At 44.4% G+C, this 13,300-nt stretch overlaps 2 protein-coding genes across 3 annotated transcripts; both read right to left on the bottom strand.

Annotated features, from left to right (window-relative positions):
* Positions 1 to 2,965: 2,965 nt before the first annotated feature.
* Positions 2,966 to 6,313, bottom strand: ccna2 (cyclin A2). The gene is made up of 8 exons (XM_004086467.3): positions 5,745 to 6,313; positions 5,185 to 5,437; positions 4,981 to 5,087; positions 4,687 to 4,910; positions 4,407 to 4,611; positions 4,215 to 4,328; positions 3,906 to 4,039; positions 2,966 to 3,412 (listed from the first exon to the last, which is right to left on the bottom strand). The coding sequence occupies exons 1-8, from the start codon at positions 5,943 to 5,945 to the stop codon at positions 3,361 to 3,363; spliced, it is 1,290 nt and encodes a 429-aa protein (XP_004086515.1). The 5' UTR covers positions 5,946 to 6,313; the 3' UTR covers positions 2,966 to 3,360.
* Positions 6,314 to 6,750: 437 nt separating this feature from the next.
* bbs7 (Bardet-Biedl syndrome 7) lies at positions 6,751 to 12,954 on the bottom strand. 2 transcript variants are annotated; one of them, XM_011473109.3, is made up of 19 exons: positions 12,461 to 12,953; positions 12,260 to 12,325; positions 11,826 to 11,888; positions 11,583 to 11,758; positions 11,278 to 11,464; positions 11,099 to 11,171; positions 10,893 to 11,000; positions 10,647 to 10,777; positions 10,032 to 10,116; positions 9,798 to 9,900; positions 9,434 to 9,626; positions 9,279 to 9,353; positions 9,110 to 9,178; positions 8,754 to 8,893; positions 8,350 to 8,514; positions 8,060 to 8,169; positions 7,870 to 7,973; positions 7,316 to 7,439; positions 6,751 to 7,230 (listed from the first exon to the last, which is right to left on the bottom strand). In XM_011473109.3, exons 1-19 carry the CDS (start codon positions 12,494 to 12,496, stop codon positions 7,097 to 7,099), a joined length of 2,142 nt encoding a protein of 713 aa, XP_011471411.1. In that variant the 5' UTR covers positions 12,497 to 12,953; the 3' UTR covers positions 6,751 to 7,096. The 2 variants fall into 2 exon arrangements, 1 of the variants encoding a protein (XP_011471411.1); XR_002289765.2 differs by having other exon boundaries at positions 7,110 to 7,230; positions 7,740 to 7,973; positions 12,461 to 12,954.
* Positions 12,955 to 13,300: the final 346 nt, after the last annotated feature.

Below are 13,300 nucleotides of genomic sequence, written 5' to 3'. Positions count from 1 at the left end.
TGCAATAAGAGTTTTTTTTAAAGACATTTGGTTTTAAAAAGGAGAAACTGAAAGGGGAATGTCATGGAATTGTTGCTGCAGCAGTGTCGTGTTCACAATTCCTATTCTACTGTTGGAGAGCAGCACTCCATTCTGGATCAACTTCTGCCTGTGGCCCTTATTTGTGGAGTTGTGGCCAGTTTTTGCCTCCTGAACTTTTGGCTGTTTGCATGTAATCCTTGTGCTATCCTACGGGGGCAAGATGACCATTGAGGTGTTCTCCCTACCATGACAAAGGTGGATAAAGGTGGAGAGGATTTCATGTAATCCATGGACACCAGTGAAGATCAAGATCTAGATGACCCCACTCCCAATGTTAACATGCCTAGGATAGCACAAGGGTTAAAGAGTTGCTTGTTTTACCACCAAATGGTTCCCGAGCTCGGCTGTGTCTGCAGCTCGCCGCTCCCCCAGGGGATGGCTCAATGGTGGAGGACAAATTTCACAGCCACGAGCAGAACAAAGCTTACGTTTCAAACTGACGCCATCTTTGTGTCTTACATCAGTTTGAAAGGTTTGACCTCCTCTCAAGCAGAACTTTACTCCAAAACCCATCAAGGCAAAGGTTACTCAGCAAATTCAGAATTTCATTGATGCTTTCAATTGTATGTGTTTGTCTTCCGTCTGTTTTTCCTTTCATCAGAACAAATCAGGCAGCATGAGCACTGCTGCAGTACATTTCATGTCTGGAATCATCCATAAAATATTCAGCAGCTTTAAATCAACAGTCCAGCGTTTTTCATTGGGGAGGTTTGTGAGGCTGCTGATACTCATGTAGTGTCAGGAAGCATTTTGCAAGAAGAGCGAAGCTGGAGGAAAACAAGCGTGCATGAGATCTGCAGACGCTGCCAGGCTTCTTTAATCTGCAAGTTTGGTGCTGAAGGCAGCAGATAAGCAGACTGTTGTTGGCTTGAAATAACCAAAGTGTGAACCTGTGGAAGAAGAAACCCTGAGGAGTTCCAGATGAAGTGTTTGTAGGCAGACCATTAAAATCCTGGGGGGTTATGAACATTTTTGTTTTCCCACCAAGACTTGGATTAGGGGAATGCTCAGAATCAGTGTGAGAACTATTTCAACTATTTCAGTGCAGCTAACATGTTTCCCTTTGTTCATGCTACAACACAAATGCCTAATCATATTTCACCATGTCATAGTGAAATATGACGTGGTTGGGCTTCACTCAAAGAAACATTGAATATCTGCAAATTCAAAGAAAATCCTAGTTTGGAAGAAATACAGCTGGAAAAATCAGATTATTTCCTTTAGCACCGATTCTCTACAGACTTTGAAATCAAAAAATGTGTTCCTCCACTTTGGAGTGAAAGAGCTGAGCTAGAATATGTTAGAATGGAATTTGCATCAAATGCACCTGGACATGGCACAGCATCGGCTGTTGATGTTGTTGCTTCCCCTGGAGGGTGGCGCTCAGCCTGTCCGCTGACATACTCAGGATTCTAAAAAGCTAATGACAGAGAGGCGTTCATTAATGTCATTAGCAGAAAACTGTCACCGGCCAATTCACCAATGAGATGAGAGGAGTGCAAATTGCCCACTTGATGCATTGCTTTAATCACCATGAATGCAGATGCAGATTTGACGCCGGCTTGCGCTTTTACATTGACAGCAAAGGTTGTTTGTGTGAATTCATTGCTGAGATGAAAAGAGATTGCTTTTTCTCAAGATTAGCTTTATTTTTGCAAGAAAAAGAGCTGGGAGACAGTTCCATACTCCCCAACAAACATGGTTTATACTTTAGGCACACAGAGCAGTAAAAAGAAAAGGCAGTGAAGATACAAGCTTGGATTTTTGGAGGCAACAAAAGCACTTTGTCTTACATTGATCGGCAAAGGCACATTCAAGCCCTGCGACCAGCCCCGGTGCTGGCAGGGATTGGCACATTTGTCCGTCTCTCACAACACACGCTGCAGCCTCCGGTCAGAGTGAGGTTGCCTCACGGAGCGCACGGGCTGCAGCACCGACTTTGCCAGAGAGTTTCTGAGCTGTTTTAAAAGCATCCAGAGCAGAAGCACCAGCAGGATCAGAAGTCCCAAGAGCATCCCCAGGTACAGGCTCAGGTTCCAGCCCCAGCCCAGAGCCAGAGGCAGCGAGGTGGACGCCACCAGAAATTTTTTGGGGGCAGGCATGCGTTTCAGCCTGCTTTGGCCAGCCTTCAAGTCTTTATTCGCACTTCCCCAGAGGGTTGGACCGATGTGATGTAGCTGCTGGTAGCTCTGTGCAGGCATCCATCCTGCTGGCTTTGCCGTTAAAGTCCATTCAGGATCCTGGTTACATCCCCATCACCAGAACGAGCCTCCAGCAGGAAGGAGAACCTGTTGGCTTCTTAACCGGCCATTCTTTGAGCAGGAAAAGCTTTCCAGCAGCTGGTCTGCTTCTCCCTCTGCCAGCCTCCAGTCACAAAGCCAGCCTCCATGTTCAGTAAGGGGGGGGGGGCTCCTTTCCCATTGGCTGCCTGGAGTTTTCCCCTCAGCAATAAATCAAATAGCCAGGTGGAAAATGCCAGTGCTGGTTCCTTAGATTCCCATTCATCCTTTGCACTCCATACTGAGAGAATTTACTGGTCATGTTCAGGGTTGCACCTTTGTTTCCCCAAAATAATCTAAAGATGTTGATGTGGAAAGAACCAGACGGCTTTATTCCCTCCCCATCCAACATGCATCTAGAGTAGTATCAGCTTTACTAGCAAGTCAGTAGAGCCCAGATGTTTATATTGTATAAATAAACCCTAATTTGGTTTCAGCGAAAAACTGAAGGCTGGATGTCAGACACAGCTGGAGGAGGAGACAAACCCTTAAAGTGTAGCCCTGTGCATTCTGAGCTCCTCCCCAGCAAAGTTAAACCAGAACAGTTCTCTGAAACCAGATTAAACCAGCAGCGGTTCTTTACTGCCCTCATGTGTACAAACGGATAGTCTTCAAAAAGAAGTTTATTTATAAGAGCCATGGTCTACAGTGCAGGAAGCCAGTGGATGAAACGGGACACAGATCATGGAGTCAGCCTTTAATCTGCATCACATCAGGCAGTCTAAGATGAAGGAAACTGCCCGGCTTCTACAAAGGCTGAACATTTGCAGATTAAAGCAGCACTGAATGAGGACAGACCGACACTAAAAGCCATTGATTACACAACTGGATGCACATGGCATAAATGCTGAGACTAGAAATATAAAAATATTAAAACCTCTTTAAGGAAAAAAGAAAAAAGGAGCACCACTCCAAAAAGAGCAGAACATGCCGTCTAAAACTGGTACGTCATTTACAAAAAATGATTAAAAAGACTAACAATACATCAACAACAAGCAGGTCACTTCAGCAGCAGCTTGGAGGGAGCAGCGATCGTGGAGACTTCAGAGTATCTGTGGAGAAAAGACAACGTCAGAGTACGACAGCGTCTCCTGGAGGACTGCCAGCCTTCAGGAATCTGCATTCTGATTACACGACTGAGGATTTTTACAACATTCTCAGCTTAGAGGACAAATGCTACACATTTCTGAAACCATGTTCCTCCCTGCAGTGTCACTGAAGTGAGTAACAGGCCAAGGAGTTTACCATCAACAGTGAAGATGCTGGAGTCTGGAGCCGCCTTTTGTTTCCATGCAACTTTTCAGAATTATCCGATCATCTTAACACCTCTAATCTCGCGGTACAACTAAAGACACATTTTTAGCCATCATTTAATTGAATTTAAGGTTACTTATTGTAAAAAAAAAAAAATGTGGTTGGGAAGTTTTTACTGCTAGTTGAGCTCTCAGAAATTGTCAGATTCCTCTGATACTTTTTTAGAGTAATACAAATATTTTCCAACGATCCTTAAATAGAAGTACACAAAATCAAAGTACGGCAGCTCACCTGGAGGCCTTGTACTTCTCGCGGACAGACTGCTGGGCGTGCTGAGCGGCGCTCAGGAACATCTTGTGAAGGTCTTCGATGCACGGCATCAGGTCTACTAGCATGTAGCCCGTCATCTCTGCCAAGGATTTGGGCTGGAGCAGAGCAGAGAAAATGTCAGTGAACCAATTTTACATTTCCACAACCACCATGAGCCTCAGCCTGGCATGTGACAAACAGCCCCACGTCCCCATAAAGCATCTCAAACCAAAACATTCAAGCGTATAACCCTTCACATTCCTAACTTAAGTTGGAGGGAAATAGTCTCACCCAAGAGCCGCCGGTCACTGCATGGTTGGCGAGGATGTAGGCTGCAGCCGCCGTCTGCGATGGCAGGTACTTCAAGAAGGGGTCTGAATCTATCAAACTCAACTCCCCGAGGTACTGAGGACAGATCAAGCACCGTCAGAGCACATCCATATGCTTCTGTAGACCAACACGACGGACCACATGAACACTCACCATTGCCAAGCTTTCCACCTGTTTGTTGACGCCGTGGTGGCAGAAGTACTGAGTAAGAAACTGGTTTATCGTTGGTGCTGCCAGATCAAATGACAGGACTTTGAGCACCAGATGCTCCATCCTCAACACCTGCTTCTTGGTGTACGTGTCATCTGTGATGTAGACGAACTCTGCCACCTCAGGAGGGTAAATCTCTTCGAATTTCCTGCACATACAAAGTCATTCAACCTTTCCGAACCAAACTAGTCGTGTTTTCCTGGGCAGGATAATTGGCACATACGCAGCCAGCAGCATGGCAGCAGTCCCAACAAGCTGGAGTTTGCCCCTCAGGACGGACATCGACGAGAGGAAGCGATCAATGTAGTTAACGGCCAGATACAGCGTTTCATTGTGGAGCTTGTACTCTTCTCCAACCTCCACCAACCAGTCCACCAGGATGGCCCTCATGCTGTTTGTGATGTCAGGCTGCTTCTTCATGTAGCCGGCCTTCGGTCTGGTTTTCACCTGAAACAAATACCCGATTGTTGTAGCAGAGATGACAGGAGGGGAAGAAAGGAAAAGGAGAGTCTCTCACCTCCATCTCCCTCAGGTACAAATGAATTTCAGCTGCATATTCTGGGACTTCGTTGACATTAACTTGTTTGTCGTCCACCTCCACCAACGACATGTCCATGGGAGAATCTGAAAGTCATTTAGTGCACAGATGATGACACCTCACTTTGACACCAAAGCCAACATCGGTCATTACTAAACAAGCCAAGATTCTACAGCAGCCCACCAAAGCCGGCTTCCACAACCAACGGGACATCGAGGGCAGCCAGGGGCTGTCGGCATGTCAGGGCGTTGTGGACGGCCACAGGAGAGCGAGGGGCCGGGGCCCTGGCTCTGAGGGCCTCAGACACGGTCTTCTTGGTGCAGGCGCCATCAGGCTCATCCATGTGGATCTGGAAGGCCGGCTGCTTGACAGGCGGCTTTTCCAGGACGCTTTTCCCATAATCGTCAGCTTTACAGGATGAGGGTAGAGCAGAGTCCTGGAGGCAACAGAACACAAGAAAGGTGAGTTTCTGCTCTGAAGGCAAACAGCAGCAGATCTGCTTCAGAAGACAGAACAGTCTGTAAGGTAAACTAGGAGGAGTGAGGCTAAAATGGCGCACAGACTGAACATGAAACTACAAAGACCATCTCCAGAAGCAGATCTAAGACAGGTTCAGATGCTAAAGGCGAATGACTGTTATCACGGTGCTAGAACCGAGCCACAGCCGTGAGGAACCGGGAGCACAGCCGGATAACCGGCGGCTGGCGCCCCGCCGCGGAGCGGGCCGTGCGGCGGCATGCTACCTGCTTTGCGCCGCGGAGGCTTTGGGTTTTGTTCCGCTGGTGGTTCTGCAGAGCTCCCAGCACGGTTCTGTTGGCAGCCTGTTTGGGCGGAAGGTTTTCGCTGGCTGCAGGCCGGGCTTTGATGGCGCCTCTCAGCCTGCTGGACGGCATGTTCTCCTGGTTTTGGAGCTCACTCGCCGCGCTTCGGTTTGCCGCCGACATGTTTCCTGCAACAAACACTCGCTGCTGGCTTTGACCTTTGAACTCTTCGGGACCCCTCGTCGTTCGTAGCGGGGATCGGGTCGGGTGCTAGCCTGAAGTGGAGCCGAATAAACTCAAAACTAAACAGTTGAGATGGCAACGAAAAAACAGAACAGCAGCGCCACAGCAGAGGAGCGCGTGAGCGGTAGAGCGATTCCAAAGCGCGGGACACAAACACACTACGGTTCCATAGTCACGCGGGTCCACAGCACAACCGACCAGGACACGAACCACTAGCAAGCAGACATTTAGGAACAGGGTTCTGCTTTCTCTCAGTTCAAGTAGCCCGCGAGGATTGAACCAACCAATCACAAAGCGCACAGATGGTGACGCTGCAAAACTACTGGAGCCGCAGTGGTACAAATGTCTTGATTGCAAATTCAAAACCGGTTGGACCCGTTTGTCTGCAGCGGCACAGAGCAGCAAACGAAAGGAAACGTCCCTGCTCAAGCAGACGGCAGTCAGGACGACGTCCGTGGATTTTAACCGTCTGCAGACTCTTCTGAGCGTGTTTATTTACAAAAACTAAAATAAAACGACACTTTCTGAAGTGTTGTCAGATTTCAAGTGCTTATGAGCTTATTTGACCTGCAGTTAGTAAGGATTCATTTAAAGGAAAAGGTTCTCCAAATATAATACACTGGATTCTCTGTTTAAGGGTTTAATGGCCATTATAATAAAAATAAAGAAGAACAAAGCACGTCACTGAAGATGTGTTCAGTCATGTGTTGTGGGGATTGAACAGGCAATGAAAAACACCACAAAACATTTCTACATAGTTTAATATGGTCTGATCTTTAAAAAATCATATGACATCTTTTGACTATTTCATTTTTAAATAGTTTCTCACAGAGATTTTCATATAGAAATGCAGTCCGTTTAGCTTTGATTTCTGTCTATGAACCTGTGATATGTTATTAAATGAAAAAGAGGAGTCTGTATTAACTACCTGGAGGAATTTATAAAGTCTGGATTTAAGCAGAAATAATTGTGGATTGTGAAACCGACAGCTTCTGAAAACAGCATGGCACCATGACACAAACTATAACTGTCATTACATAAAGATGCAACATAGAAGCAGAACACGTGAATGGATTTTATTTCATCCAACCTCAAACATCATTGAAAAATTCTAACAGAGAGTTTAGATCATAGTTATCCAGAATCTCCAACAGAGATGACACCTTTGTTTTCACATTCTGGCCTTTGAACTTGAATTTATCAATGAAGAGGTCAGTGATCATTCCTGCAGGAAAAACAAATATAAAGAAATAGAAATTAGTGTCAGGAGACCAACAGAAATTAAGATAAATGTGGCTTCTGCAATGTACCATAAAGCCTCTCCAGATGTGCTGGCTGCTTCTTGTATTCCTCCAGAAGACTGGCAGATTCATCCAAGATGCTTCGATACTCTGGTATGAGAAAACTGGCGTTTCCCTCATGAACCTGAAGCTCCTGACAATTCCAGAAGAGATGTGGGTGAAGTGAATGTACAGAACCTCAAGTACATCACCAAACATCAAACCTTCACAGAGAAGAGTCGCTGGTTTCCTGATTTTAATTTCAATTCAGCAGAAAATAGGAATAAGACATCCTTCATTGTAGGAGCTATATATCCCATTGTGATATATTATTTTGCCTATTTCAAATACAATTATATACATTCTTTAAAGTGCATTTCTCGCTTATTTTCCATCTCTCTCTGTTTAAATGAAGCTTCCATCTGTCACTCCATTTCAAAGTGGGCAAACCTACATAATCAGCAAAGGATCAAGTCCGTTTTTCCTCCACTGTAGTTGCAGATGTACTGCAGTTCTCGGCTGTCAGTGACATCTGAAATGAATCTTTCCTTCATGTGTGCAGATGAACACAACAGCCTGCTTACTCTCAGAGCATCAACAAGCTGGACCTTTTTAGCCAACAGCAGCTGGTACTCCAACTTTGGATGAATCATTCTGAGAGTGTGGCTCACCGAGTCATCATTGATATCTGAAAGAGAAATGCATCTTTGAAATTCTTTTCTTGTCTTTACATGCAAACAAAAGCATATGTGAACGCAGAAGTGAGGCACCAACCATAAGAAATGTTGAGATTGATTTTCTTTTTGGTTGCTTCTTTAGAGAGAACATCACTTAGAATAGAAATAGTAGAGATGTTGTCGGACTGGAAGTGACCTTCGCCTTTGCTGAAACAACAAATTATTTACACCACAGATGCTACGTTTAAAGATGAAGCTCAGGAGGAATGTATGTCGCATGTAAAAAAAATCCACATCAAAATATTTGAAGCCGGATTGTAAAGCAGAATTTTCTTCCTTCATACATTGACTGGAACTTGGGCGTTTTTACCACACGGCTGCATTTACCAGTAGGTGGCTTCAAGCTGTGTGCCCAGAAAAGTATTGCGAAAATAGAAAGTGATGTCGTCTTCAGCAGGTGTTTTTTCTGGCACCTCTGGCAAACAGAAAACCACCCAGGAGTGGATCTCTGCAAAACTGAACTGCCCCACCAGGCTAAGACGGTTCATGGGTCTGAAGAAGACAAACAGACAGAAAACAAGACAGAAGGTCACTGAGTGACAGCAGCACTGGCTGACCTTATTAAGGTCTGCACTGAGGTTTGAACACAGCCCAGAACTACTGTACGGTGGTAGTAACATAGATGGTTATGACTATTGGCCTGAAAAACCCCTCCATAAGTTAGAATTCACTCGGCATACTTTGATTGGGCTATTTCTTCTCAGAAACTCTCATCACAGACAGTCAGTCACCTGGCTGGGTCGATGCTGTGGGTGCGTTGGTGGAGGGACAGAGGCTTGATCTGGTACTGGCGAACCTGACAGGTCTTGGGTTGCAGCCTGGGGGTTATGTAAGCCTGCAGGGTCCCATACTGTCCCTCAATAGACCTCACCTTGGAAAACAACCATGATAACACAGGAACAATGAAACGCATGTTTCAGCATACTGCACAGGGATGTTCAGCTAAGAAGAACCAGTCTATGAACCAACACAACTAGTTTTGGTCAAGTAGTTTGATCGAAACAGATGTTTACGGTTCATGTAATGTAACATACTCCCACAGGAATCGGCAAGCTCTGCTGATGTCACAGTTCCATCTACTGCATACCTTCAGTTCCAGTCTGGTGGTGTTGGCCTGACATCTGTATGTGGCCAGGAGAAAGTTACCGTTGGGTTGCTGCAAAAGGAGTTAGAAGAGTCTGAACATTAAGGCAGATCGGTGGCTTTCTTTGAGCAGAAAGCCTTGGCCTTTCTGCAAACAGCTCCATTTAGCTCACCTCAGGGTCACATTCACTGAAACTGACAACGGCCGAGTTCTTATCCACATCCAGCAGATCAATGGGAACATCACTCTGGGAGCAAACTGAAAGTTACATTCTGAAGGGTTTTTCTACGGGATCAGTTTCAACTGAGGACCTGATTTTCGGTTTACCTGAAGCAGCAGATTATCGATGGCAGTCTGGACCTCCAGAGTGAGGCTGTAGCTCGCATCGTCCTGGCAGAGAGTGAACTTGTCATTGATGCTGAACACGGGCACAGCAGAGACGGCTGTGCTGGACTGAGTGGTCTGCTGGTACTGCTCACGTCCCTGCAGGACTTTCCCCTGCAGCTGTTCCAGCTCCGCTCTGAAAGGAACCAAAACTGACTTCAACTGCTTCCATCCCTCCAGTTTCCAAAACCACTTCATCCCTTTCAGGGTCGCAGGGGTGCTGGAGCCTTTCGGAGCTACTGTTGGGTAAAGGCAGGGTTCCCCCTAAATGCTGCCAGTAATAACTGACTGGGTAAGAAGCTCCTACCTCAGTGCTTCCACTTTAGACTGTGTCTCTTTGCTCATCCTAAACTCATCTCCAGCAGCAGCCTCAGTTTTTTGCGATTCAGTGGTCAAACCAGTCACCCATCCTAGAAGAGGAGCAGTATTCCAGATTCAATTATAATGGTCCTCTGTCAACTAACAATGCGTGAAACCTGTGAATTCAGAATAGTTGAGAGGCTGACAGTGTTGTAAGGTTCAGGAAAACGTCTCTACTAACCTGTATAAGTGGCAGTGACAACCTCATCATAAGACTCTTTCCCCACACAGCCTCCCTGGATGGAGGTCACACTCTCAGACAAAACCTGTGACCAGGAAGGAAACGTTTCCGCTTTAGCCCTCAGGTCATGAAATGCTGATCAGGATAAATAGCTTTTTCAAACAATAACAGGACTTTTAAACACCAAAACAACAACTACAAACAAAAGTTCTGTTAAAGACAAATATAAGAAATTTAAAATGAATTCATCATTTTGCTTTGACAACCTGCTCAACAACTAAAGTTATGGATTTATGTTTCGCAAATAAATGTAACTTTTTTGTTTTTTTTTATTTATTTGAAATGCTTTATTTCAAGCAATCAAGGAATAATGCACAAAACAATACAATAAGCATTCATACAAAGACGTATCAAACTTAGGATAATAGATAATAGATATTAAATCAAAGATTGCTTGAAAGGGAGGAAAGGAAGCGAACAACTGAATTGAAATAGCTTCAGGTTTAAAAACAAAAGGATGCAGTTTTGGCAGAATGGATTTGTTGACAGAGATTAACTGTTAATTAGAATGAAGGAAGATGAATAAAACAACAAAGACTCCTGATAGAAACCTACATGCTCAAAGCGTAAGGTGGGCTCATTGGAACTGTCAAAGCCATAAACCTGCACCGTCCCATCATCTCTGCCCACCAGGATGTCATTCACGCCGTCTCCAACGATGTCGTACGCGTCGGCGCAGAGAATCCCTGACAGGAGACAAACGCCGTTTGCTGCTGAACTACACTTAGAAATGAGTCTGATACTCAAGCAGCTTCTATGAAAACGTGATTGAAAATATTTGATCATCCAAAAGCGAGTTACCCCCTTTTTTATTGTCATTATCAATTTCCCACTTGGCCACAGCGGAGTGCTCGCCAATCTGGACAAGTCCAAGTCTTCCATCTGTAGTTCCATAAAGGACCTCCTCCCCTGAGAAAAGATGGATGGAATGCCAAAGCTGGTGTAAAAAGAGCAGATCGAAGCCATAATATTCTTTGGATACTCAGCTGAAAAACAAATGGACTAGCCTGCATCTTTATTGTACAGTTCCAGGACTGATGGAGGACCGGGGACTTCAATGTCATAGGCAAGTGTGGAGCCCTTCAGTCACATGCAGATAAAATGATAGAAAGTAAACTATATGGAACTGACTGAAGGTCATGCACTTCCTGAAATGAAAAGATAAAGAAATAAAAGCTCAACTGACCTGCAAGACTCTCAGAACTCGATCTTGACATGCCAAGACCGGCGTGAGGTGAGGGAGCTTTTCCGAGGACACACAAGTGATATCATTGATTTTGTCTCCAGACAGGAAGTAGTCCTGATCCTTGCAGTCACAGTAGTGATTGTAAATGTAACTTGCACACACAAAAAGGTCAGCACCTGAGACATACCTGGAAGACAAACACCACTCAAGGGGAAAGCTCACAATTCTCCATCACTTCTCCGAACAACTCACTCAACTAGAGCAAACAATAATAATGATGAGAGAAGTTTTAGAGCGCGTCTCACATGGCGTTGATGCTTTCAGTAAGATTGGCTTCAAAGGTGAGAAATTGTTTGCCTTTCTTGGTGAATCCTCGAACCTGAGAGCCGGAGCAGACAAAGATCTTCTCCCGAGGAGTCCCAAGAGCACCTCCAAGGTCCATCCTACAGATCTTCTGGCCCGGGAGTGTTTTAAACACAGGCTGAAATGAGAGTCTCTTTACTGACAGCAGGAGAAGTGAATGATGAGTCAGTAAAACCTAAACCCACCACTGCCTCCCCCTTCTTCATCCCAAAACATGTCAGAATCCCATCGTGATCAGCAATGGCAACCTGCAACACAAAAATCCTTCATTGGGGAACATTGCAGATCATTAGTGAAGATGTTACTAAAATTGTATCAAAGTCAGCAAACTGTTTTCCAACCGGAAGAGAGCATCTCAAAGGAGACCAGAGGGCTGTGGCTATGCAGGCTTTAAACAGCTGTTTTTCTGCATTCAACTTGATGTTTTTATGCAACTTAGTTGGAAAGAAATTGAACAAAATGATTTTCTTATTGCTTTTGTTGTGAATGTCTTGTTTTATAGCTTGCTTCAGTTTAAAATGTTCAAACAATTAAAAAAAAAACTTAAAGCACGAAAAGGAGATTCTTGAGATTAGTAAGGAGACTCCAAAAGAACAGAAAAGAACGGCACAAACTCTACCTTTTGAGTTGCCTTTTTCCCCAAAGCTGGAAGAAGTCTCATAGATTTTTGAGATGTCACTCCAACCTGAAGGGGAACGATGGAGCAGTGATGGTTTGAATTAACTTCAACTATCACCAGCTCCAAATGCAGACGTCCACATTAAAGTAATATAACAAGACGAAAAGTACAAATAAATACAATTTAAATGTGTCGTGTTACCTGAACATAATCGACTCTGTTAAGGTGGATCTCCATCTTCAGCCTTCACCTCGTCCTCACTTTGTCGGGGAATAACAGAAAAATCCGGCGACTCTTTGGTTTTGACCAGATTACGGGGTGCTGTTTATATCCGACTATGATTATGTTCGCTTACAATTGGTAAAAGAAAATCTAGATAAGGTTAAATTACAGGACGAAACCGGTGCAAATTAGGACTGAGATTATCTGAAAGCAGGGGATTATGCAGATGCGCTAACGCTAGCTAGCAAGCTAATCGGCTAACACGATTAATTCACGGCCAGCTGTCCTTTTTTTTAAAGATGACGTCATCGTTTTTAAAAGAATGTAAAGGTGGACATCCGTTACGCGCTGAGCAACACGGTTTGGATATGAATGCAGAGCAGAAGAGTTACCGTGTAACATTGATTTTGCCAAATAAACTGTGTAGCCTCGGTGATGTTGCCCATGGCAACGACGCTACAGTCTGTAAAATACGATCCAATTGGATAAAGGCTAAGAAGGAAATTGATGAATCTGAAAGCTGATTGGCTGCTGGGACTGTGGCCTTGTGTCCGAATTAGACAAATGCTTAAAAAAAAACTTTATTCATACAAATCCGGCATTATAATTTACAATAAATAAACGTAACAGCAACTTTGAGTAAAAAGGTTTACAATCCAGAAAATTAATGTTGTCATGTATGTTACACATCTGATTGCCTTTGTTCAGAAATAATGTAAATCTGTTTTCAGTAGGATTTTTGAAAAGAGTTGTTTTTATTTATTATTTGGTTTGCAAAAGTCTTAGAAAATGTGGAATAAAATGATTTTAATCAATTTC

Source organism: Oryzias latipes, chromosome 10 (genome assembly GCF_002234675.1).
Source record: "Oryzias latipes chromosome 10, ASM223467v1".
NCBI classification, from domain to species: Eukaryota; Metazoa; Chordata; class Actinopteri; order Beloniformes; family Adrianichthyidae; genus Oryzias; species Oryzias latipes.
This window is presented reverse-complemented; position numbering and strand designations above follow the sequence as displayed.

Coding starts and splice junctions, on each gene's coding strand:
- ccna2 (XM_004086467.3), bottom strand. CDS start 5,945: ATGTCGGCGGCAAACCGAAGCGCGGCGAGTGAGCTCCAAAACCAGGAG. Junction 5,438..5,744: donor GCCTCCGCGGCGCAAAGCAG/GTAGCATGCCGC, acceptor TGTTGCCTCCAG/GACTCTGCTCTACCCTCATC. Junction 4,040..4,214: donor CAGTGACCGGCGGCTCTTGG/GTGAGACTATTT, acceptor GCTCTGCTCCAG/CCCAAATCCTTGGCAGAGAT.
- bbs7 (XM_011473109.3), bottom strand. CDS start 12,496: ATGGAGATCCACCTTAACAGAGTCGATTATGTTCAG. Junction 11,001..11,098: donor ACTGTACAATAAAGATGCAG/GCTAGTCCATTT, acceptor ATCTTTTCTCAG/GGGAGGAGGTCCTTTATGGA. Junction 9,627..9,797: donor TCTAAAGTGGAAGCACTGAG/GTAGGAGCTTCT, acceptor GGTTCCTTTCAG/AGCGGAGCTGGAACAGCTGC.